Source organism: Sciurus vulgaris, assembly GCF_902686455.1.
Source record: "Sciurus vulgaris genome assembly, chromosome: 4".
NCBI lineage: Eukaryota > Metazoa > Chordata > Mammalia > Rodentia > Sciuridae > Sciurus > Sciurus vulgaris.
Window position 1 is genome coordinate 120,465,889 of NC_136464.1, and position 26,019 is coordinate 120,491,907.

The window sequence follows — 26,019 nt, forward strand, 5'->3', positions numbered from 1 at the left end:
TATGGAAATGGTGTTGGAATTTGAATGTGAGGTCCACATGAGATGTACAATTTTGAACACCATTGAAGCTGATAAAATCCCTTACATTGAAAACATAGAAGCTCTTACCATAATCTTTATATTATAAAGTTATTGCACAACCCATTCTTCTGCAATGATAAGACCATACACTAAGAGCAACAAATGTAACATTAAGAGGCTAAATATATGCAAATGGTTGAGTTAATATACCTTATAACATTTTACACTATCTTTACATGTAATGAATTGATCTAATGTTTTTATATGGCAAAAGAAAACACATTATGTGACTTTTTCTTTTATGGAAGTTAGAAAGGATGTATTGAATTTGTCCATGGAAGTGAGAATAATAAAACTTGAGACCAAAAAGTTTACAGTGTTAGCTTATGTACATGAAATTAGAATATCAAATGATAAAAATACATAGAAGTATGTTAGATAATTCATATTTTGACTTATTTATTTTGCATCTTTGTTGATTCTGCAGATTTTTTCTATGACAAACTGTCTATTCAACTCTTGCATTAAGAGACATGTATTTTTCATGATATTGTTTCATATAGCAATATGTTGACTATCAGTCCTTTCAAGTAATCAAACTACATTGAATAGAGCCATAAACAAAAAAGCAGCAATAATTTACTCTCATTGTAAGCTTTTCCCTTTGATGCATAGGTATTCTTTGCAATCATTTGAACAGTATAATGCATTCTTATTTTGATGAAGGGAAAGTAAAAATTATTCTGAGACTTGGTAAGTAAAGAAAAATAGGCTTATGTAACAGTGTTCTGAATTATCACAACAAAGTGTGGGTTATACCAAAATAGTACTAGCCATACACCCATCTTAAACTTTAGGAACATCATGATTTTTCAATACATAAGGCATTTGGAAATAGAGTAATCAAAGTTCAGTTCAGGGTTGCAACATTTATAGTTTTCAATTGAACTTTGCACTAGGAAAGAATCAAACAAGAACTGACCCTTTTGTTAAAGATGCTTGATGGAGCTGTGCAATCATCACATAGCCATTATGTATTAAGGATATTGATAGCAAAATGGCCGAGATTTATTATCCAAGACTTATAAGTTAACTTTCTTGTAGTTTCAAAAGTACATTTTCTTAAGAAAAAAATGGAACTGAAATCTATCCAGTTGCAATGGAGATAGGATATCAAGAATTTTAGACAAAATTATGTATTTTTGGTTGAATGATTTAGGTTTTCATGAGTGCAACTTTAGAGTATCCCTAAGAGCAATATAGAGCTTCTGTGATAGGAAAATAAAGATTTTATTATGAAGTGGTTTTGACACAGCCTAGATTAGTTCCTTAAATTCATAACGCTTCTTGAAATCTAACGTTAATTCATGATATAATGATCTACATGATAACACAAGTTAATTTTATTCATGTCACAATTGCTAGTGATGGGAAAATAAGGGAATACTGACAGTAACCACAGCCATAAGCTATTAATTTTAATGGAAATAGTGGCCTGTGTTACCATGACCCATGGCAGAATTTCACAGTAAGCATGTAATATACATATATCAGCATTTATCTTATTTCTAAATATATGCACATTTATTATAATATACTTTAAATATTTAGTTGTAACGTTTTATGTTTATTTTTAAGACTGTATTAAAGAAATTTGGTAGTCTCATGGAATTTAATATATGCTGAGAACAAACTGGAATTTACGTAAGTTAAAAATCTAAAGTGCTCCTGTGTTTCCTGAAATTCTTTGTTTCTAGAGACAAACATAATTTGTGAAATGCAAAATTGTCCATTAGTATTGAATATTTTGAGGATAGTGTATTTTATCTTTTATGTCATTGTTTTCCATTTTAAAAAGCATTTTGTATCTTAACATTTGTTATTGTTTGTGGCCAGTTTGTTGATATTTTCAAGACTAATTTGCAAAAAATTGTTTCCTTAGAAAACATGCAGTATGATAAACAACAGTTTTCAAGATTGCAAGACACCACGTTTAACCAAAATTTATCTCAGTCACTTCACTGAATCAAAAGCTCAGAGGGACGTTGAATATGTTGTCCTTGCTCAGTGTAGTAGTATCTTTTTAGATGATTTTAATAAACAGTTATACAGTATGTCTTTTTCTCTTTTCCTTTTTGGTGGTTCCTTAAATTGTAACAATTCCAGCAGTAGGGAGCTGTATGATTGCTTGAGCCATTACTTCCATCATAGTGCATTGTGCCTTGATATGATCTTTTGTTAGTCTGAGACAAGATTAATCTGAGGATTAGATTATTAACAACTATTACTTTTATTTCTGAGAAGATGGCCACATGTCAGGGAATAATATTATCAGTCTTTTAAGGGAATTATTTTTATTTTCAACAAAGTCAAAAAACTTAGGATAAGACAAGTAAATGTAATTCCACTTACTAAAGTGTATGTTTGTGTATATATTTGTATATGACAAAGCAAACGTTTTAAAAGTTTAAAAATATTTTGTGACTTAGAGCAATGTATCCTACTATAAGCAAAAGGGAGTTTTATTTTGTTTGGTTTTGCCTAATATAAGAAATATTCTTCTGGGAAACATATAGTTGACCATATTATTTCTCAGAAAGGCAAGCAGGCCTCTAGGAGAATTCACAAGGTGGATTTGGTTTGGCAAGTTCAAATTGCCTGCAGTAGTAGATCACAGTATTTCCTGTGTTCCAGAAGAAAGTAAACTGTGGTATATCACACACTACAACTCATTAGAACTGAAATATTAACCTGACGTATTTGTCAGCTAGTCTTTCTTATAAAAGAAGGACTATTAGTGGCAAAAACAAATTACCTCAAAACTTCATAGTTTAACAGTATTCTCTACCTCAATGTGTGTATGTGAGCAATCTGGGAATAGGTTACAGGATCCTTTGCTTTGTGGTCTTCTCTGAACTGCAATAAGATAGTGGCAGGGGCTGCAGTCAACTCTATAGACTCCCCTGAGGCAGGATGCATTTCTAAACTCCCTAGTGCGACTCTTGACATGCTTCACATCCTCAGAGGTTTGCACTGAAAGCCTCAGATTCTTGCTGGCCATTGGCAGGAGGCAACATCAGTTCCTTGCCACATGGGATTATCCATAGGAAAGCTCACTACATGGCAGTCTTCTTTATCAGACTGAGGAAAAAATTGAGAGAGTATTTGCTAGCAATGTGGAGGTTATAGTCTTTTTAGAACCTAATCTTGGAAGTGATGCCCCATCATTTTTGCTGTACTCTTCTTTGAAAGCAGGTCACTGTTATGAGGTACAGTCCACACTTTAGAGGGAGAGATTGCGTAAGGATGTGAATATATGAGGCAGGGGCTATTGCTAGCCATTTTAGAGAATGTGTACTACAGAGGGCTATGAAGAAAATAAAATCAAGTTACTTGGTAAGATTGGAATTGGAACAAAAAATACTATATAGTTCAAACATTTAGGGGACTCCAAAACATATCTAAAAGTTGATCCAATGTCCATATCAGTCTTTAAAGTAAACCTCACTCCTGGCTGGTGAAATTTGCCTGATTAATTCTGCTTTCTCTCAGGCTGGATTTCTTGGCAAACACACCACTGCTTCTCATATTCTTCCTTTAGATAGTTCTATCATCTTTTCTTATCTGTTTTCTGATGTGTTCTTTAATATAACTTTCACATCTATGAACTGATTCCTGATGTGTTGACTTTAAAATTGAGTGCACAGAGGACTACCTTATTTAATAGTTCTTGTACAGCATGTAATTGTTCTCACCCACATACTGTCTAAACAATAGTTGATGATTCCATTAGATAAGGTGTTAAGAGAAGCTATTCTCCACAAAAGTGTCATTTTCTTCATTAAAATTTCTATTTATTGAAAAATTTAGAGTGATCTTCCATTGAAATATGCTTATCATTTGTCAAGTTTAGGCATAGACCTGCATTGCACTTCATCATTGTGTAAATATGTTAAATAAGACTCTAGAGATTTAGAAATTCATTCATTCACAATTATCTCCCTAAACAAATATAGCCTTTATTAAAATTACCAAATTAGATATGCTATAGAAAATTTAAAAAGTGGAAAGAACTAGACTATATTTTTAAATGAAGTTTTTTTGCTACACTTAAAATAACTAGCTTCTGACAAGAGTTGCCCTTCTACCTGCCTCCTTTTTTTCTTTGGTCAGAAATAAGAAATGCATTTATTCTGAAAATTCAATTTATTCACAGGATTTTGCCTATCTTTTGCAGTTGTGAGAGGATACAAAGTCTTGATTTGAAAGATCCCTATTTTTCTTTATAGAATCTTACTTGCTCAAACAAGGAATCACTTTTTTCTTCTATGTACTGTTTTAATTAAGCATAATGAATTATACATTCATAACTCAGGTTTACATATGCCCCAAAATGATTATTTCCTTCCATCCCTATTTCTTAGTCTTCTTTTCCTCTAAAAGAAATAGAAAAATGGAGAAATTAGTGAGAGATTTCATTGTGTTTCACTTTGCTGAAGTTGTTGGGAGGTCTCACCTTCTAATCAGGACAAGGTAACCTAAGTGCCAAAGTACTCCATTCTCACTTGCTGGTACATTAAGCACTCTGATGATCTCTAGCTTCTTACTAATGAATGCTTAATTAGAACACACACATACACATGCACAAATACTTTACCAAAGCAGACCTACCAGTAATATAATTTTTTTTATTTATATAAACCAAACAAAACTTCAAAGAAGTCTGTGCTCTGCCTTTTGCTTTTGTTTTGGATAACTCTTAAAAGATAAACGGATATTTCTTTCAAATGCAACTTAAGAGAGGGGTAATTTCCCTATAGCAATGAATATGCATTAGCATATACAGTCCTAAGTGTTAACAGGTAATAGGCTTAACTAGACTTCATAAACTTTACAATTATAAATTTACCATTAAAACATGATGGACCAATAGACCAGAATCTTGTTTATGTCCACACCCTCAGAGCAGTAAGTTCCCTGAATCCAAACCTGCTTTCCCTGGAGAAATCTATTAAGAAAATCACTAACCATTTATTTACTGTCTAATACTTGAACAAGACTTCTCAGAAGCCTTATTGCTAAGCAGAAAGCGTATGTCATGGAGCTACTGTCCATATAAACAGTGAAACATTATATGTGGATAGCAGAGAATGTGAAACTTCAATTTATTATTAGAAAATATCTGGTGTTACTGACTTATTGAAATTTTATAAAACTGTAGCATTTTTTTAAAATTTTTAAACCATTAAGAAATAACAAATATTTTAATAGATATATATGTTTAACCTGATTTAAACATTATGCACTATCATACATGTTTTGAAACACTGCATGGTATACTATTATCAGGTATAATTTTTATGTTTCTACACACCAGCTTAAAAAATAAATTTAAAAAAATTAACAATGGTTCTGAGAAAAACCCAAACTTATAGAAGCATTAAAGACTAGTATAATATTGTTATTTATCTTTTACCAAGATTCATCTATTCCCAATATTTAGCCCCAATGTGCTTTATCATTTTCTTGATCTGATATTTTCTGAAGCTTTGAGAGTAAGATACATAGACCTTCTACCTATAATAATTAACCACGTTTTTTTCAGGGAATATTTACAAGGGGATGTTCTTATACAAAACACAATTTATTTATCAGCTCAGTAAATATTTTATTGACACAATACTTTGATCTGACATCCAGATTCCAGTTTTGTCATTTGATCGAAAAATGTCCTTTTTTTCCTTCATTACTGAATCCAAATTAGGATCATGTAATATATTTAGTTGCCATTTATCTTTAGTCTTAATGTTCTCTTAAGTATTTCCTTAGCCTTATATTTTATAAAACAGACATTTTTGAAGAATACCATCCTTTTCTTAATAGAGTGTTTCTCATTTTGTATCCAATGTTTCCTCATGATTAGGCTCAGCTCATATATTCCAAGCCAGTATACTACCCAACTGAGGTAGTATTCTTCTCAGGGTATTAACATCCAAAGGCACATAATGTTCATTACCTTTCCTTTGTTTTGTGATATTAATTTCGATAATTCCTTTCATATATATATCCTGAAAACTTCCAAGATGCCAGGCTACATTCAAAGTGCTATGTGCTATCTGCTTTAATTGCTTAAAGCCAGACTTTAAGCAATTTCTAATGAAGCATTTCGTTAGTATAGTGAAGATTATTTGGAAGAAATAGCTGTTCGAATACTATGACAAGTGGTTGTAATACTCAGGATTTAGCAATATATGTTTATATTGCTATAATATATGGTTGTATCCTGTCTTCATAAATTAAGACCAATACTTCAATTAAAACATTTTGTCAGAAGGGCTTTCTTAAAGTTAAACATAGAATTCCCTGTTCCATGTTGCATAGACAAATAGATTGATGATGATCATTATTGTTACCAATTGTGCTTGGTATGGTCATGGTGATGTGATTTTATGAACATTTAGTTGTTGAATACATATGAGTACACAGAACTAAGGGTCCAGATTTTCATACCAAGTGGGAAGGTTCTTCTGTACTGAGTAATATATCTTTAATACCCAGTGAAGTAGGATTATCTTCCTTTTGGAAGTAAATTCCTCTTTGCCCACAGAGAGCACCAAGATAGCTGAGCTTAAAATTCAGGCAAAGGGCCTCTTTTTAAAGATTCTCATAAGAATGTACTTCTAAGAGGAACCGTGTTGTTGTAAACTAAACTGACTATTGGGAAAAGTATTTCTTAGGGCTGGAGTTGACTAAGTAACTCCATACTAGTGAGATTAACTATTTCCATTCATAGATCTTGAAATGCCTTCCTTAGACATTCCTCTGTTCAGTTTTCATTGCTGGTTTGTCTGTTTAGTTTCCCAATTAGGAAGAGTGATTCCCAGTGAGGATGGTGTCTAGGTCCATAATTCCCACAGTTTAGTTCCACTTACTTCAAATTTTCAAATCATCAGAGTTAGAATTTTTCCTTGCAACTGTGCTTACCTGGAGTTTGGTAAGTTCCATTAGAGAAAGGAGGGTTTTACTTTCATCATTATTGTCTAAAAAGGTAATTTCCTTGGGTCAACTTGTGTATCATAGCTTTAGAAGATCTCTCCTTAGGATGGTTTAACCTAGACTGCATTCTGTCATGTAATTCCTTCTTGGAAGAGAACTAAAAATATATCTAAAAATTGTTTCCAATGGCAACTTTCTTGTCTTCATTGTAGCCACAGTCAAGATCTTTACTCCAGGGAGTGGGGCTGTAGCTCAGTGGTAGAGTGTGTCAGAAGAGCCTTCTTGACATTAAATAGAGAATTGTCTGTTGTCTATTGGACAGAGAAACAGTAAACAAATATTGCAGTTCCCCATATTCAATCCTCAGCATAAACTAAAGAAAAAAAAAATACTCTGCTTCATACTACATGATATTATCTACTCTTCTTTTAAATGAAATATGCCATATTGATCTGTTAGGTAATCTATTATCTACTTCTCATACCATTATATTAGGATGATACAGACATAAAGTCCTTTACTACACACAGTTGTTCTTTACTCCACACAGTCTATGCCCATTCTCTAGAACAGCATCTGGGGCTTATGGATAAAGCATACAAAAAAGGATCTAGACCTTTGTCACTTTGAGCCAACTCTGTAGACTTCAGGTTTCTCAGCTATAACCTTGAATTAAAAAAAAAAAATCAAAATACATTGCGACTTTTTCAATTTTTACTTTTTAATTATATTTTAACATAACCTTGAACTTATTAGTATTCTGGCATCTGGCAGTGACTTGAACTTTATTATCTGCATTTCATGAGAAGAAATGATGTTTACTCAATATCCTCTTATAAATGGGTTTGTGTTGAACATCAATCTCTCTTAAAATATTTCTCATGTTCAATGTAGACTTTGTGTCTCTGCTTCTTTGCTTTAGCAGTAGCAGAATGTTCTTACTCTAAATATAAAATTTAAAAAAAGGCAAGAAACAATATTTTCTTTAATTAACTTCTTCCTTTGGGGGTTTTAGAAGAGGGGTTATGACTTGACAAAGATCCTTCCCATCTGTTCCTGTTTGTTTGCTTTTATTTTGACTTCCTTTCGTTGTCTTATCAAATACCACATGAATCATTAACATTTGTTTTCATCATTTGTTTTGATTTCCTTTTCTTCACATGATTAAGACATTATGTTGAAAGAAGTGCAGGGCTACCATATTTTATATTAACCTCATATTCTTTAAGTAAATATTAAACTTTCGAGATAACTGATCTTATATGTTTGCTTTCTGCTGTGCTAATATTTTCCTCAGCTCTAGAGTAGCAAGGCATGTACCTGTACTTCTGTTTTGTGAAAGCAGAAACTTTCATTAAATTTCAGGTGTTCTGTATATAATTTTTGAACAAATATATGCCATTTTTAATAAGATTACTTTCTAGCAGGAAACATAATGTATTGAGCCCTTTGTGCAAAAGACTTGTACTAGCTCTTTATAGATGTTTGTGAGAATGTTCTATCAAAAATTAAAATATATATCTATGTATATTTTGAGATACTTTTCACTAGAATAATCCCTTCTTAATGACAGGATTTTCACACAGTGATTAATTAGATTTTGTTGTCACCCAACAAAGCAATTTAAAACTGTTCCAACTTTCAGGTTATCTTCAAATATAGAATCTTATTATATAATGTGATTGGTTATCAAAAAACTTCATTTAAAATACATGATTTATTCAATATTCTAATTTTTACCTATGGAAAAGTGATAAATTCTTTATCTGTCTATATGCATATGACATTATCAATAACTACATATAATACCTGATAAAACATTAAAGCAAAACATTAAATTCATTAAGTGAACAAAAACTTCTAGTTCTCATTTCTCCTTCCCCAGCAATAGCAAATAAATAACAAAGATTATATATACTTACTGGGTCTGATTTGATGATTTCAACTTTAATATTAGAACCTGAGATTCAGTTCTACAGAAGATTTAAGATTTTTTCCTTCAGTTCCTTATCTGTGGTTATATATCTGCATAATAACAATAAGATTCATACCTGTGATAAGCTATCAGTGATTTAGTTAGATACTTTCTTATATGCTAAATTATAGCTATAAGCATCAAATCACAATGAACTTTGAGACTATTAGGAATTTGTAATTTAAATAGTTTCACTCAACCCCTACTCCCAACTGCTTTTAATTAGAACAGATTTTTTAATTAAGTACTCCCATGCACAAAGTTTAGCTTGACAATTTTCCCGTCATATCAACATCCCATACAAAAGAAAATAATAATCCTGTCAAAGGAAGGTGCTTTTTCTGAAACCAGGCTGTACGAATTCTGGTTCTTATTTTGAGCTGTCAGTTGAGGCAGGGGAGACTAAAAGGAAGCCCCTGACCCTGGAAGCACAGCAAGAAACAGATAGGCAGTGTAGTGATTGCAAGTCAAAGATAACTCTTTTTTCTCCAGTTACTTAGTAGAGGAAAAATGATATAATGGAAAAAAACATAAAAATTGTTTTCACAGAAATAGTAAATCCCTGTACTTCCATTTTGTTGCTCTTTGAAAATGTGCCTTTTACAGTTGTTTCTGTAAAAAAAACACAAAGAATACCTACTTTGTTCAGCTTTTTGGGGATTTTAGAGTTAAAATGTGAAGGGCTTTGAACTCAATAGAGCTCAGAAAATAGTAGCTGTACTGATATTAATCATTAGTGCCATTATCATCAACTTACTGGATATTAAAGTAAAGTTGTTATTTGGAAAGTCCAACTCAGCATCAACAGGAAATAGGAAAAATATTTTTCTGTGGCCGACACATGAAAAAATACATCAAGACAATGTAGGAAATGGGAGGAGAGTGGGCAGGTATGAGACGATCTATTTAGGAGTTAAGTATGATTCACAATGGGCAACTCTTAAAACAAAATGTATGAATAAGCCCTCTGAGTCTCCAAAAATCAAAGGGCACACCTCTGAAATATGAGACCTCAGTTATGGAAACACTAGGGATTCCAATCTCTGTTCTGCAGCTTGTTTTCACTGGACCTTCTCTATGGGTCCATGGCTGTTTTTGCTGTTGAAAGAGTCAAGAGAGAAGGGAATATTGGAACGGTGATTTTATAGCATACAAAGCATGGCATAGTTTGATTTATAACCCATTTTACCTTCCAAGCACTCTCATCATTCAGCTTTTATTCAGATGGTTTGTTATCAGAAGCATGAATTAGAACTATAGCCCCGCAAGTCAGAGGTCTGTTGTAAGCTCTCTGGGTATGTCCATATGTAGATACTTACTATGACCTATGGGACCAAAATCTTCTCTGAAATAATATAAAACTAGTTAAAAAATTTTATTCCAACACACTTTTAATTATCCAGAAGTAAATTTCAATAAATAATGAAAGTTTTAAGTAGAATTTTTTTTAAAGGTAGGTTCTGGAGTCTATCTATGCCTGATATCTTTCTGGCTTTAGTTAACGCTAAGGCACAGGATCTGATATTTAATGTTTAGTCATAGAAAGGCCTTAATTGTAGCAGGTGGGAATTCATTTCACAGCTGACATCTTTAATGCTTGATGCATATGTCCATTTGTTAGGAATATTAATCTTAAATTTCAAAGAAAACTTGTTAAAAGTGGAATCATAGTAGGTCAGATTCTGAGCCTATAACTATAATGTATATAATTTTTATTTCATATATGAGCCATAGTAACGAAGCTTACAAAATAATTGTTATGTTTTTATTTTTCTTTATTAGTTCTTTTTAGATATACATGACAGTAGAGTGTATTTGACATATTATGCATATATGGAATATAACTTATCCTAATTAGGGTCCCATTCTTATGGTTGTACATAATGTGAAGTCTTACTGGTCATGAATTCATATATGAAAATGGGAAATTTATGTCTGCTTCCTTCTCTTTCCTGATCCCATCCCCTTTTCCTTGCCTTCATTCCCCTTTGTCTAATCCAACGATTAGACATTGGCTATTCCCCCAACCCCTATATTGTGTGTTAGCATTCAGATATCAGAGAGAATATTTAGCTTTTGGTTTTTTGGAATTGACTTATTTCACTTAGCATGATAGTTGCAGTTCCATCCATTTACTAGCAAATACCATAACAAAATAATTATTATGTTTTTAAAATCAATGGAGTTTTATTTTACATGAACCTTAAAATGTGTAGCATGCTAATTAGTTTTTATCATATATGTATATTAATTTTTCTCTTCAAAAGTTTAACATTTAAAGCTACATTAAAACTTTTAAGGCAAGCATCATTCTAACACATGCTCATTCTAATATTGGCAAAAAAAGAGATACAGCTGCTGCTTTTATGAATCTGACTATGTAGCAGGTTCAAGTTGTTAGAGTACATTGTAATGGAAAATAAATAGCAAAGTTCTAAAGGAGGTCAATAGGACGGAGCAGAAGTGTAAGTTTAGAGGTAAGGAGTACCTATTTTCCAGACTTTCAGAAGACAAAAGAGGCTTAATATTCCAACATAGTATGGAGCTTGGTGGGCTATAGAATGGAGAGAAGGGCCAGGGTCACTGAAGAAGAGAAAATGGTAAAAGATGAAGATAAGAGGGGAAAACCCACGTCAATTTATGTGCCATCTTGTAAGCCATGGTATAGAACTTGTCTGTTCATGTGAATATGGATATTTTAAATAATTTTTCACACTGATTGAATTATTTCTAAGTATCCTCTCTTTGTCCCTGAATTCTTTCCACTTATATGCTGTAGATGGCACAAAAGATTAGAAAACTATTTTTCAATACTTTAATTTTTCTTCAATATACAGAGGTTTGGGAGATTCATAACACCAAAACATTAATTTTGAGCAAATGATTATTTTGAACAAATAATTGATGAAAGACCTCAATTAATGGAATCTGAATTTGGGAGAAGTTGAGAAGTTTTATTTTGCCTCTGTCCAGTCATTAGAAAATTGTGTATTTTTCAAAAGTCAGATGGGGATGATATTCTCCATATCACTGAATTCAAGGTGAAATAAGACAATTGAAAGGAGCTAGAATTAGAAAGTTCTGGTAAAATTATCAGCACTCTACTTTTTTAGTTACTTCTATAATATCTATTATTATATTGTTTTAAAATTATGTTCTATTTAGCAGATATCATTAGAATCAAAATTACCTTTAAAAAGACCAATTTAATCAGGTGTTAGTAAGTCTATGAAAGACTATAGTTTTAGTTTATTTATATAATATAAAGTTTATTGGATTATTTACAGAATCAGAAGTTGAAACTCCTACTAAACAAACTATAAATTATTATATGTTAAGATGCTTACATAATGTGACAAATGCATAGCTTTGTACCACGAACAGAATAAGCAAACAGAATAAATGAGTTCATATTCCATGGAAAAATCCTGAATATTTCACAGCATGTAAGTGTAGTACTAACATATCCACACTTAGAAATTTTCATCAAAATTATATGACTTTGATATTAATATTTGATCAATGCTTGCTTTGTAAAATTGCTATTTTAACATCACAATGTCTACTGCTAAATTATAGTAATATTTAGCATCAAGGAGAGAATATAGTTGGGGGCCTGAGGAGATAAATATTTTTAGGCCACATATCTAAGCAGGTTATTCAGCACAATTTGTGTATCTCCTAAGTCATTGTTCAAAATTAAGAGTGCAGTTGCATGAACAGTATATTTTCATTGGTAAATATTGGATTATATCTTATATCCAAAATCATATACTATTTTGAGTGAACAGATATTCATTGTGATTATATGTTTGAATTATTAAGAACGCTGATACAAGATTGCTGAATAGAGAGCTGAAGATATTTGTTACCATTATTCTTAAATTTGGACTAGATTAATTTTAGAGAGGCAACTAATATTTAACACAATTTATTAGAAAGTAGTTAATTGGATACTAATGTCATAGACATTCCTGCCCCTGTTGAGTAAAACCAGTAAAATGTGGATGTTAACAATATAATAAATTATATAATACATATTTGGGTGGGTATGGGACTGGGGTTGTGGCTCAGTGGTAGAGGGCTTGTCTAGCATGTGTGGGGCATTGGGTTCAATTCTTAACATGGTATATAAATAAATAAATAAATATCCATCAATATATTTGGGCGGATATATTTATGTATTCTATGTAAATTACACGAAAACTCTCATTTATTCTTTTAACACATATTTACTGAATGTGTTTGTGATAATATCAATGACCAAAACAGAGTGAGTTCCATTTCATCTTGGAGGAACATTTCAACATTGCAAATTAGGCTAGGAAAAAACATGAGTGAGGAGTACAGAATTGGGGCCCATCAGCATTTCTATTAAGGAGAAAATGATTTATCATTGGTGGTTATAAGTTCATATTAATTACTATATCTTCTGTAAATAAGATAAAAGCATTTCATCAGTTTAATGTTAAAGATTTGTAAATATTTATCTTTTCTATTTCTTGAAACTACTGTTAGGTTATTTCTATTTCCTTATTTAGATTAACTTTTCAAGTTCTTGAAACCACTGTTCGGTTATTTCCGTTTCCTTGAAACTATAAGAAATTTTGCAAATATTCATATGGTAGTAAACATTTTCTGCATTTGGAAAACTTTGCTTTTCTGATCCTTTTACCCTCTACTTCAGGTTTTAAAATTGAAATTCAGGCATATCTTACACAAATATATCCAAACTTTAGGCCAAACACAAAGTGGACAGTTTTAGAGGGTATTTTGTTTGAGGAATAGTCTTATGCTTTGTTCTGATTTTCCTTGGGTTTTATTTTCCTGTTTCTTACTTCTGCTTCATTCAAATACATTATTCAATGTGTCCAAGATTTGATCTCTTCTTATTTCTCACCAAAATGTGTTTTGTCATTGGTAAAAAGTTGAATAATATATATTTACACTTCAAGATTTAATTGTTGTGTTAATCTCACTTCAAGGGAAAAGGTTATAGTTCATTGACAGTAATGAAATAACCTTGGTGGCTTTCATATAAATAGCAACAAATGTGCACAATAGTTACATTACATGGCATATTTAACAACACTTCTAAAGAGCAAGAGGGGGCTCAGTCTTTCCTGATGCAGACACACCTGAGTGCATTCAGAGAAAATTTGTTTCTGCAAGCTTGGAGGAAGTAATTATCATTCAGGAGAAATAAACTAACTTTGCATATCAGTAAAACACACACGCATCCTCTTATCTAGTTTCCGAGTGTTCTGGAATTGATATCAAAAAAGCAAATATATATTTATGAGAAGTAAAAATGCTTCTTGATCATATAAACTTCATGTAATTATTAAATTAACTTTGAGAATATATGAAAACTCTTCCTAAGGTAAGTGAAGGTAAAATAAAAACTCCAAATTTTATATCAGGCTATATAGTTCTCATATCCACATTTGTTCCCTAAATGCTATGTCATTAATTGTTTTTATTATTTATTTTTAGATGGAAGACTGTATTTGAAAACTACTGTCATGTACTGAATCTTTCCTGTTGAAGAATTCCTTGTTATAGTAAAGAACTTTGCAGTCAAACATTCGTCATTGGAAAGTTCAGAAAAAATAAAGTCCTTTTAAGGGAACTTCCTCAATTTTGTGTATTAATGTTCTTTAACATTTAAGTGTTCTACAAAACCCAGTTTTCTCCATTGATTTTCACCTGTGGTTCATACCAGAGACTTGAGAATGTTTGTAAATGTGCAAGTATCAATCTTCTTACAGTGAATAACTGCAACTTTGCTGCTGGACACTTGTATACAAGAGTTAAAGGCAGGTCTGAATAAGACCTAGCCTTTTTTTTTTTTTTTTTTTTTTTTTTTTTAATAGAATGAACCATTTTTCCTCTTCTGATAATTCTGTATCTGAGCACATCAACAGACTGCTATAGCAGTGGTCACCCAGACTTACAGAATTACGTACCCCCCAAACCAGCAAGAACATATGGAAATGAACTTGTAAGGGGCCTAGAGGATTCTGGGGAAAAAGGTAATATTCTGTTACATCTCTAATTGTGGGTTTTCTCCTGAAGATTTTTTTCCACATACTTTCCAAAAGACCAACAAATGGATGCTGACAACAACCCAATGAATAACATTTTGCATATCTGAAAAGAAGCATTAAACACAAGCCAAAAGGTTTCACTGAAGGTCTCTTTTTCTTAAAAATAAATAAATATATATATATATAAATAAATGTAACATGTTTTGATTCCAAACTGGTAGTGGTATATAGAATCAGAAATAATAATGTTGCTTCTTATTCAAACTGTTGGTCACATGTACAGTATATAAACATAAAACACACAGGAAGGTATTATGTATGCAGTAGTATACTAGAACTTAGGAAAATGAAAAATTTAGAAAATATGTTTTGTCACCCTGTTGGTCAGAAAGATGTCTTTCTGGTTTTAACGCATGCAGGCATGTAAATATTTGTCTGGAGTCACAGTATTAATGAATGAGATCTTAAGCATCTGGTGACATCAGAACTCTGTGTCAGCCACTTTTATTTGTATATTGATCCCTTATTAGTGCCCCAAACTGCACTACTGAGAATGGATTTGTGGCTGAACAGTAGAATCAAAACACCAGAAATATTTTTATATGTTTATGCCATATTATGTTAATGTTGCTGAAAAACAAAACCTAACAAACCCTTGATGTACCAGTCCAATACCATGTAGCCCTGAGTGATAAAGTTAAAATGTGTTGTGCTTCCCACCCTGGACAGAGGGAAGGGTGGCTACTTGTTATTTTCACTGTCTTTTTGAAAGTTACAGTATGTGTTTTCACTTTTGTGCAGATAACTGGAAGTAAAGCTGCAAACAGTGCTTATTACATCCTGAAGTTACCTTTTCTTTGTTTTTATATATCTGGAGTCACACCTTTAAAAACTGATATAAATTAGTACACTCACTGTACATTTTATGATTTTTCTGTCATCTTAAAATTTTTATGATTATAACATTATTTATTACCATAAAACAGCAAAATTTTAAGTGACTAAAAAAAGTAGCATAAAATGTTTAAAGATAGTTCGATTGGGTAATAATCATTTGGTTAAGAAAAAATTAACATTATAGATACTCTGGCACTAAACTTCTATACTTTTTAGGTCTTCCTTGTAATGCTGGAACATAATTCTTTTATGTAACTCGCTATTTACCAGCTAAGTCCATTTTTTAATACAATAAAAAGGTTATATGTACAGTTCCTATTTTAGCTTGCTTAAAAAGGGAGCAATATTTTTATTTAAAATATTGTTAGTAAATGCTTTATAGAAACTTGGTTTTCTAAGCATAGTTCTTCCATAACCATCTTTCGTTGTTGAACACAAGAGATTCTATTCCTAGTTGTATGTATTTTTGTTTGTTTTTCCCTATATGCAATTTTAAAAGGATTATAACATTTGAAATCAGAGAAACTTGTGGCAAGCTTTTGAATCATACATTTTTTGAAAGATTTTTTAAAAAGCCTACAACTTACCTATGTAGTAGAATCAGTCATTGCTCTGCTCCTGGCATAGAGTCATTTGTTAAGTGGGCTTGAAAAGTTTTAAAATACATACTTTCAAGACCTTTGAGAATGCTTTAGTGTTTGTTTCAAAATAAAAGGCAATTCTAGTAAGGATTAAAGAAAAAGCTATCAGCTATATGTTAAGAGAGACTCTTACTAACATGTAAATATTACAATTCATGAAATGTTATTGTAAGTCTGTAACTTAATTTTCCCCCTTTTTTAGTTAAACAGGTTGGTTTAGAAATTTGTGTTTTGGCATAAACCAGTAAAATTGTGCCCATTTTATTGTTTCCATGCTTTTGTAATCTTACAAATATTAATGTCTAGTTGTTCTATATTATAACCACATTTGCGCTCTATGCAAGCCCTTGGAACAGAACATACTCATCTTCATGTAGGACCTATGAAAATTGTCTATTTTTATCTATATATTTAAAGTTTTCTAAAAATGATAAAAGGTTATTACGAATTTTGTTGTACAAAACCTGTACAAAAATCTGTTTTTACATCATAATGCAAGAATTGGAAATTTTTCTATGGTAGCCTAGTTATTTGAGCCTGGTTTCAATGTGAGAACCACGTTTACTGTTATTGTATTTAATTTTCTTTTTCTTTTCAACAATCTCCTAATAAAAATGTCTGAAATCTCCTTGTGACTTTATTTACAGTTCGTCTTTATTACATTTTTGTGAAATGCATAGCATTGAAGGAATATTTACTTTCTAATGGGAGGCATCTAAAAACAACATAAGTCAGCTCTTTGCAATTCAAAGGGAACAATGCTCAATGATTTTATTTAACATGCAACTGCTTCTATCTCTAATATGAATTACTGTGGTGAAAAACATCATAAAAGCACACTCTGTAGTTATTGTTTAACAAGCAGATTTTCCATATTTTGTTTCTTGCCAGCTAAGCAAACTGCCCACATATACATGATTTATTTATGTACATTTCTCAGTTTATGAAGCTGTTATTTGTACCTTTTTCCTTTATATTCTTATATTCCCATGATTCTTATTTCACAAAGCTTTGTGCTGAATAATGTAAAGTAGACATGTTGATGGAACAAAATATATTATTCCCATATCTATAAGAGTGTGGATTTGTAACTCTAACTCAGTGTTTTGCTTTCAGTTCTATCAATGCAAAAATGCCTATAATGACTTTGAAATTACAATATCCTTTAATAATATACAAACATTTTAATCAATCTAAAGTGCCACATTTGAAGAAATATTGGGTTGCTATCTTTGTGAATATTCTAAATATTCTCAAAAGAATGGAAAATGGATTTTTTCTGTCTAAATGAATTATTTCAATGAATTCCTGAAACAGTATATGAACAAATTATGATTTTTCCCTAATAAAAACCTAAAATGTTTATGTAACCATTATAAACACATTTTTGTCTTCTGTCATTATGTGCTCATGTCATTTAAGACTTTTGTTTGAACATCATAAAACCTCATGATGTTAGTGGAATGCAGTTGATAATTTAGGTTTATCCCCACGTATTTTCATTGGAACTAGCAAATTTAAAATCTGCACAAAAGCCATTTACTACTGGAGGAGAGTATCTCACTAATATAAATTACATGGATTGCATTTTAAAACATAGAACTAAAGATTTTAATAGAATCAAAATATTATTGGAAATAGCAATGTAAAATTATCAGTTTTCTTCAAGTGCAGGCTCAGTGCCAACGCTTCTGTTTGACATGTATAACTGGTATTTGTAAGCTGAACTGATTCGCATTTATTCATTTAAGTTGATTCATTAATTCATTTAAGTTGATACATTAATAAAGTCTCTATATTGCACAAAGCACTACACTAGATGTTGTACTGACTAAAGTTGAAAACATAGTTGTCCCAGAACAGTTTATAATTTTCTTGTAATAGGCAATTGCATTTTCAGGGGAAAAAAAAATTCACTGAGTATCATTTGCTCAGCAGTAGACACAGAACTGATATTAAGAGGGTATTGACTTAGACACCTTTCCTCTAGGTAGTAACAATCTAGTGACTCACTTTATACATTAACTTTCTAGAGAACAGTACAAGATGTTTGAGGAGTCAGACAATTGGCTAGGAATTGAGAAAAAAAGTAAATATATTTTTCCCTAGCTAAAGCACCATACCAGTTATTCATGTTATTCATTTATGTCAATTATATCGTTATTCTTAACCAATGATCTTAAACTTTGTTTTTAGCTAAGTTCCAAGTTTAATTACAGGTAAAAAGTAATTTTAACAACAAACAATAAATTTCTGATATGTTCAGATTATTTATAATGAATGTAAAATATTTAATACTTATCATTCAGCATGTATGAATCTCCAAGGTAAGTAATGGCTTAAAATGATTCAAACACAGAGCACAGATTCCTAAATGCCAAATGAGTGCTGAAGTAATGAGTGACATTTGTGTTGGTGGCATCATTTACATTTAGAGATTAATGAACTGGAGATTTCAAGTTGAACAATTGGATCAGCTAGGACTCCTTTGATAGTTGTAACTAAAACAAATCCCACGAGGTTAAAAATCAAAGGAATTGATTATAAAGACAGAGGGGTCCATGTGGAACCTTAAGATATGAAGATAGGCAGCTCCTCAGGGCCAGGGGTCAGGTACTCTTTTGCCTTCATCTTCCTGTTCTGCTCAGTAGCTCTGCTTTTCTCTTCTCTGCAGACATGTTTGCTTTTCTTGTTCATTTCTTAACTCCTTTATTATTCAGGAACATAAAACTCAACCCACAGGATTGAACCAATCATTTTCTCTTTCTTTTCCTATATCAGATTTCCTGAAAATTCTGATTACCTCATGTCAGCGTACATGCCAGAAAATTTTCTTGGTAATACCTTGGATGCATTTGGGGAATTTTAGAGACTACTGAATCCAATCAAATTGGAATCTCTGTGACTGGGTGTGGCATCAGGATTTTTAATTTTTTTAGGTGATTCTAATGAGTATCTAAGGTTGAGAAGCTGGGAGAGTGACCAGTATTACATATGATGCTTCTGCTGTGGGACAGAGAAGTATTTGGTAGTGAGGTAGAGACCATTGTGAATTGTGCATACACTACAAAAGGCAACTAATTGTTATGATGGATGATCAAATATTTTGAAAAATAATTTTTGGCATTATGAACTTAATTCTAAATTGAATATGAATTTTCTTGCTCAGGTGCAACAATTATACATTTTTTTTTCTAAATAACATTATTGATAAATCCCACCTTTGTAGCAATTAACTGTGCATGGAGGTAAAAATTCCATCTCAATTTTTTCCAAAGATTTCTCCTGTGAATGTTCTAAAAATGTTCATTGGTCATTACCATTTGGGGAAAATCTATGTTTTTCATGCCTAGGATCTAGCTTCTAAGACGGATCCGCCAGTCGTTCTTTTCAGAGACTGTAGAAACACAGTTTTAACAGTCTGATGTGGTTCTCAATGTAGACAGAAAAAACAGTTAAGACATTTGCATTAATGGAGGGATGTAAAGTTGGGTGAAAGAAGATAATGTTTCTACACTTTACTGGTACTGGTACAATGTTAGTCAAGGTAAGAAGATCGTGATGGGCTTTGCAAATATAACTTAATACCTAAAGCAACCCCTAAAAAATACTTATATATACACACGCACATATATATATAATTTATTTATTTATATATATACACATATATATCTTTATATATCTAGTATAACTAGAACGTTATGGTGAGTAGCTTCCAGATAAACAGTAAATATTTTCATAATTTATTCAGAGCTTTAAGCTACTTTGTTAGTAGTTTCCAAACCTCTCAGGTACTTTGGCTGCTCTTTCAACAATGCTAATTTTATGATTATTAAAATCAAACATTATTGATTACATTAGCCAACAGATGAAGAAAGTTAGTTGATACACCTTCAGTACTGTACATGTATTTTGCATTTAGAGTCATGTAGTCAATTTCAACTATATACTTCAGATTGATATTTTAAAAATTAAGGACTGAAATGACTATTAATTAGTTATTAAAATACATTAATTAAAAAAATCCTATTGCAGGTCGCTCCCACAAGTGAGGGAGCTGGAAGATATTGAAATCAGTTGGCAGTTTGTCTTTTAAGTCATCTTATAATCTCAACAATATCATGTTTTGATAACAATATTAGTTATCAAAAGATTTCACCTGTATGTCTGTGCAGAAAACACTAATCAATAATAAATTTAAAAAAAAAAAAAGAAAAAACAAGTGAAAGGAAGACCAATAGAGGAGAAGAGATAGAAGAGAGGGAGGGGAGACAGAAGGGAAAGGGGATGGAGATTGGAAAAGAAAAATGGTTTTCCATTGATTTGGATTATTCAAATAAATCCATCTGACTCTCATGTACCTGGGTTCACTTAAGCTGAATGGTTTTTGGCTCACTTCATTAATATATTTTGATGCTTTTTAATGTATGCTTTATGCATGCTTTTTCTTTTCCTGCAGACAACTACTTTGAGACAAGAGATACACAACAGGGCCTAAGTAATAGTGGGCAAGGATCTTGAGAAATGAAGTTCCTGCAATACAGAATAGGATAGAGCAAGAGCAGAGCAAGTGGGTAAATTACCTAATAACACAATGTATCCTAAAAGGAGAAAGGTAAGGTGTGTGGGGGGGATTTTTAATTGACTAACAAAAATGATTTAACATCTAGGTCCAACGGATATCTCAAGTTGATTGTTAGGGGCTTTGTGGAGTAACTTCTGTCCCTGGGGAATCTTCCATCTGCAGTTGTCTTGATGAAGCCAAATACACTACCATTTTGGCTGACTCCTCTTCTATCTGATGAGTATTCCTTGTTAGGTCTTGATTGCCATCTACTCATTCTTGTAGCTATGGCACATGTATCCACAGCAAATACTCAGACATTTGGACACACAAATGCTGAGAATAGTGGAGTATTTTCCGTATCAGCGAACTATCTCTGTGCCTTTGTCAGAGCAGTAAATCAGACATACAGTCCTACCATGAACTATGAGATAGTGTCCATTAACTTCTAGGAAACAAAAATCTCTGAGTAGTTCTCTGAGTGGTTCCATCAAAGTTTCTTCTCTAGATTTAAGATGAAAGACATATATTTGTCTCATCCTAAGGATGTTGGGAGAAACATGGAACCAAAGTAACTCACAGTTCTCACCAACAACCATCTTTACCTCAAATTCTTTACCCTGTATCTTAAACCTCTTATAATTTTGAGGTGAATGGATAGCTTAGTTTACATAATTGATTACCAGATACCCATTTGCAACTTTTGCATGACCTTACATCTTGCTTTAGATGTGGTATCCATTTTATTTTCCATTTTATTAATTAAATATTTTAAAACTTATGAGATAGTTCTGTATTGTAGTCAGTTGTAAGAATCAATACAGAGACATTCTGTGACTCTTCATTCATTTTCCCCCAAGATAACATTTTGCATAAATATGGAGCAGAATCACAACAAAGAAATTTACACCGAAACCATTTATCAAACTTATTCAGATTTCAGTTTTACATGTATCCATTTGTGTGTGTTTAGTTCTATAAAACTTCATCACATACATAGATTCATGTTACCACCACCACAATGAAGACACAGAATATTTCTGTCACAAAGATCCCTCATGTTATTTTTTTTTTATAACCACAACCACCAACCTCTCTCCCAGCCTCCCTCAGCACTGGCAAAAATTTAGTCTATTTTCCATCTTTTTAATTTGTCATTTCAAGGATATTATATAAATGGAGTCATGAAGTATGAAACCTTTGAGATTGGCCTTTTTCACAGCATGATACCCTTGAGATCTATAAAAGTTATTGCACTTATTAGTTCTTTTTTTTTTCATTAGTTCATTGTTGAATATTATTCCCTAGTATGAATATACTTTTGTTTAGTCATTCCTACTGGACATTTGAATTGTTTCCAGTTTGTGGGTATTATGAATAAAGCTGCTAGGTATATATACATTCAACTATATGTTTTCCTGGTGAATAAGAGTTCTCATTTCTCTGTACTCACAAGAGTTCAGTTGCTCAGTCATAAGGTAATGACCTATTTAATTTTGTAATAAACTGAGAGACTCTTTTCTAGAGTGGTTGTACTGTTTCATATTCCCATCTGCAATATAAGTAATCCAAGACAAGTGGTTCGGTACCTGTCTACCTTTTGACACAAGACACAGGAAGGAGGGAACATACCTCTCTTTCTGTCTACTTCATGCCAGGTGGAGATGAAGGCTTAGTTTCTCACTGAAACCCAACGACCAGGGATTAGTTGGCTATGAATCTAAGTGGTGACTAGCCCAATCTTGCACTGTCTCACTAAATCCCAGAGTTACCAGTCAGTGGGGCTGGAAGCTCAGTTCTTTACCTTGAGTAGACAGAAGGATGATTAACTTCCACTTGGTTATTAACTAGGGGATTAGAGCCTGACTTCTGCTTCCACAAGAAGAGGTGGTGGTGGTCAAGGACAAAAGATCAGTTTCTCACTTTTCACACTAATACACTTCATCCTCCTGAAACACAGAGGGTGGGATGGCTTGGCAGAGAAGTTTTTCCTTTGGTGTTTGGCTGGAGTGTGGGGGATAGTACCTGAAAAGTTTTATCAGTTAACTGGTCCTTTGTGTAGAGGAACAGGTCTATCTTGGAGATTTTTTTTGAGGAGGGTCTCTCAGTGGTTCTGGAATGTAGACTTCTACAGGACTTTCTATGAGTTATATGGAGGTGATTAAAAACAACAACAACAACCTGGACTCTAAACTCTGGCATGCCTCAAAGCTTGAGACCCCTAAGAAGTTCTCCTTTTTTCTACCTTTCAGAAACTATACTTGTTTGTTGTGTTTTGTGCAGAGTTTGAGTGGTACAAGAATGGATCCTGGAAGAAGAAAGTTGTTCATTGGCCAGAACTAGAAATAAATGACTTTTTTGTCTACATTTTGTTTTTATATTAACCACTAACATTTCTTCTTCTTCTTCTTGATTTCTGCTTTATTATTATCACATCAAAAGTACAGAACTTGGGCTGGGAATATAGTTCATTTAAAGAGTGCTTGCCTTGCATTTGTGAGGCCCAGTGTTGGATTCCCAGTACTGCAAGAAAGAAAAACAGAAGAATCTGAAAAACATTCATATGTTTGTTATTTATATTATAACAACATTTTGCAGAGTAGGTTGAGTATGATTTTATGGTTAACTGCTTGTAGGCATATTTTTATTGTGAACTATTTCAAAGCTCCAGAAAATAGAATCACTGATTATTAACAGTTTATCCCATTTGTGTGCTCTGGCACTACTCTCCCCAACCCCCACAATGCCCACTCTCAGAAATTTTAAGGATTCATGAAATATTTGAAAAATGTGTTAATACTAATATGAAATTGTAAATATAATAACATATTGCTCTTTTTATGCTCATTTTATGGTAAAATGCCCCATATTTGGCCTGCAGTAGCTCACTCAAGCTGATGACTGTATCCCTTCAATAGCTCCACGAATTGCTGAGCACTTGCTTGATCTCGAGCTTAAGAAGATCTTCCAGACACATTTGATACTTTAACTTCATGAGCCTTTGTTTTGGAACATCAGCAGAAAACTGATACTACTACATGTTGCATACAGTTAAATATAGTTGTTTAAAAAATCCAGAGAGATCTGTTTCTAGAGAATTCTGAAAATTTATATTAATTTATATCTTAATTATACCTATTCTCATTTTTCAGAATTCCTTTTTATTTATTCCTGTTTTTAAATTTTTATTATTATTATTATTAATATTTGGGTACCAGGGATTGAACTCAGGGGCTCTTGACCACTGAGTCACATTCCCAGCCTTATTTTTTGTATTTTATTTAGAGACAGGGTCTCACTAAGTTACTTAGCACCTCACTTTTGCTGAGGTTGACTTTGAACATGTGCTCCTCCTGCTTCAGCCTCTGAATTCACTGGGATTACAGGTGTGTGCCACCATGCCCAGCTTTATTCCTGCTTTTAAAGGCTGTTTCCTTATTTTTTTTTTTTTCCTCTTAGAATGCTTGGTAAACTATAAACTCTATTTTCACACTCATTTCTATTTTGCCAGTGAATAATTTAAGTGGTTCACTTAACTTAGTAACTTAACTTAGTAAAGTGTGCAATATTTCAATATGCGGCTTCTTTCCAAAGAATACAGGTCCCTTAAAGTAGCTTCATTCTACTTATTCCCCTGTTTTAGATGCTATTTTATTTCTAATTTTCCTATTTCCCATAAACATTCATTGTTGTTAGTAGTCTGCCATTTTATGGGCTTTTTTTTTATTAGTATTGTTATCATCATTGATTTGTAATTCTTATTGAATCTCTTACTTCTTGAATAATTTGTTTCCAAAGTGTATTTTAAAAATATTTTTAAATGAAGTTATAGAAAAAGTAAGAAATTTTATTTGCTGGTAGTTGTGTTAGCTTTTTTCGTGGCTGGGACAAAATACCTTGGACAATCAACTTAAAGAAAAATTTATTTTAGCTCATGGTTTCAGAGGTTTCAGTCCTCAGTTGTCTGACTCCACTACCATAGGCCTACAGTGAGGTACAACATCATAGTGGCGAGTGTGTTGTAGAGGACAGTTGCTCACTTTATGGCAGTCAGGAAGGAGAAAGAGGGGTAAGAGTAAAGAGAAAAAAAGGGGTTAGGGGATAAGATATATACCCTTCTAGGGCACAGCCCCAGTGACCTATTTTTTCACATGATTCCCTATGATCTACAGTTTCCACCACTTCCCAATAATACCATCAAATTATTAATTCATCAATGAATTTGTCCACTAATGAAACAGAACCCTTTTGGGTCCCTAAAGTGCATGATTATAGGTTTTTAGTGTATGGTTTTGGGAACAGGCACTATTCTTAGACCTGTGTGAGCCTTATCTACCTTATCTCATATCTAACAGTGTTCTTATTCCTTTGAGTGTTGCTTGGTCAGGCTTCAGTTGTTTTCCTTCACACAGAGGTGTTAACTGCTGAAAACTCAAAATAAATCTTCTATACATAATAGAGGTTCCCTTTCTCTGCTGTTCTTTCTTTGCCAGTACTGTGCTCTGTGAATTCAAGAACTCTCATTCTCCTTAAATTCGGAGCTCTGTCTCCTCATTGAGAAAGTTCTACCCCCACCTTTCTTTTCCTCTTTCCTTTTCAGCTTTCAGGAAGAATTTCTTGACCATCTGTTATGGTTTAGATATAAAGTGTTTCCCAAAAAGCTCATGAGGTAATGCAGGAAATGTTCAGAGGTAAAATTACTAGATTATGAGGTTGTAACATAATCAGTGGATTAATCAATTTGATGGACTAATAATTTAAATGGATTATTACATGGTAACTATAGGCACATGGGTGGGGAACGTCTGGAAGAAGTAAATGACTAGGGCTGTGCTCTGGGGATTGTATTTTATCTCCTGCTCCTCTCTCTCTCTC

The 26,019-nt window shown here is 32.5% G+C and overlaps 1 protein-coding gene across 3 annotated transcripts in view; it reads left to right on the top strand.

The window, feature by feature from the left end:
- DACH1 (dachshund family transcription factor 1) overlaps positions 1-17,208 on the top strand; it is a 394,019-nt gene extending 376,811 nt beyond the window's left edge. For 2 of the 3 annotated variants that reach the window (XM_079138922.1, XM_079138924.1), the window contains one exon: positions 14,489-17,208. In XM_079138922.1, coding sequence (XP_078995048.1) covers positions 14,489-14,526 — 38 coding nt within the window. In that variant the 3' untranslated portion in view covers positions 14,527-17,208. Of the gene's footprint in view, positions 13,314-14,488 lie in introns of those variants that run through there. The other variant, XM_079138923.1, reaches the window with a different exon arrangement.
- Positions 17,209-26,019: the final 8,811 nt, after the last annotated feature.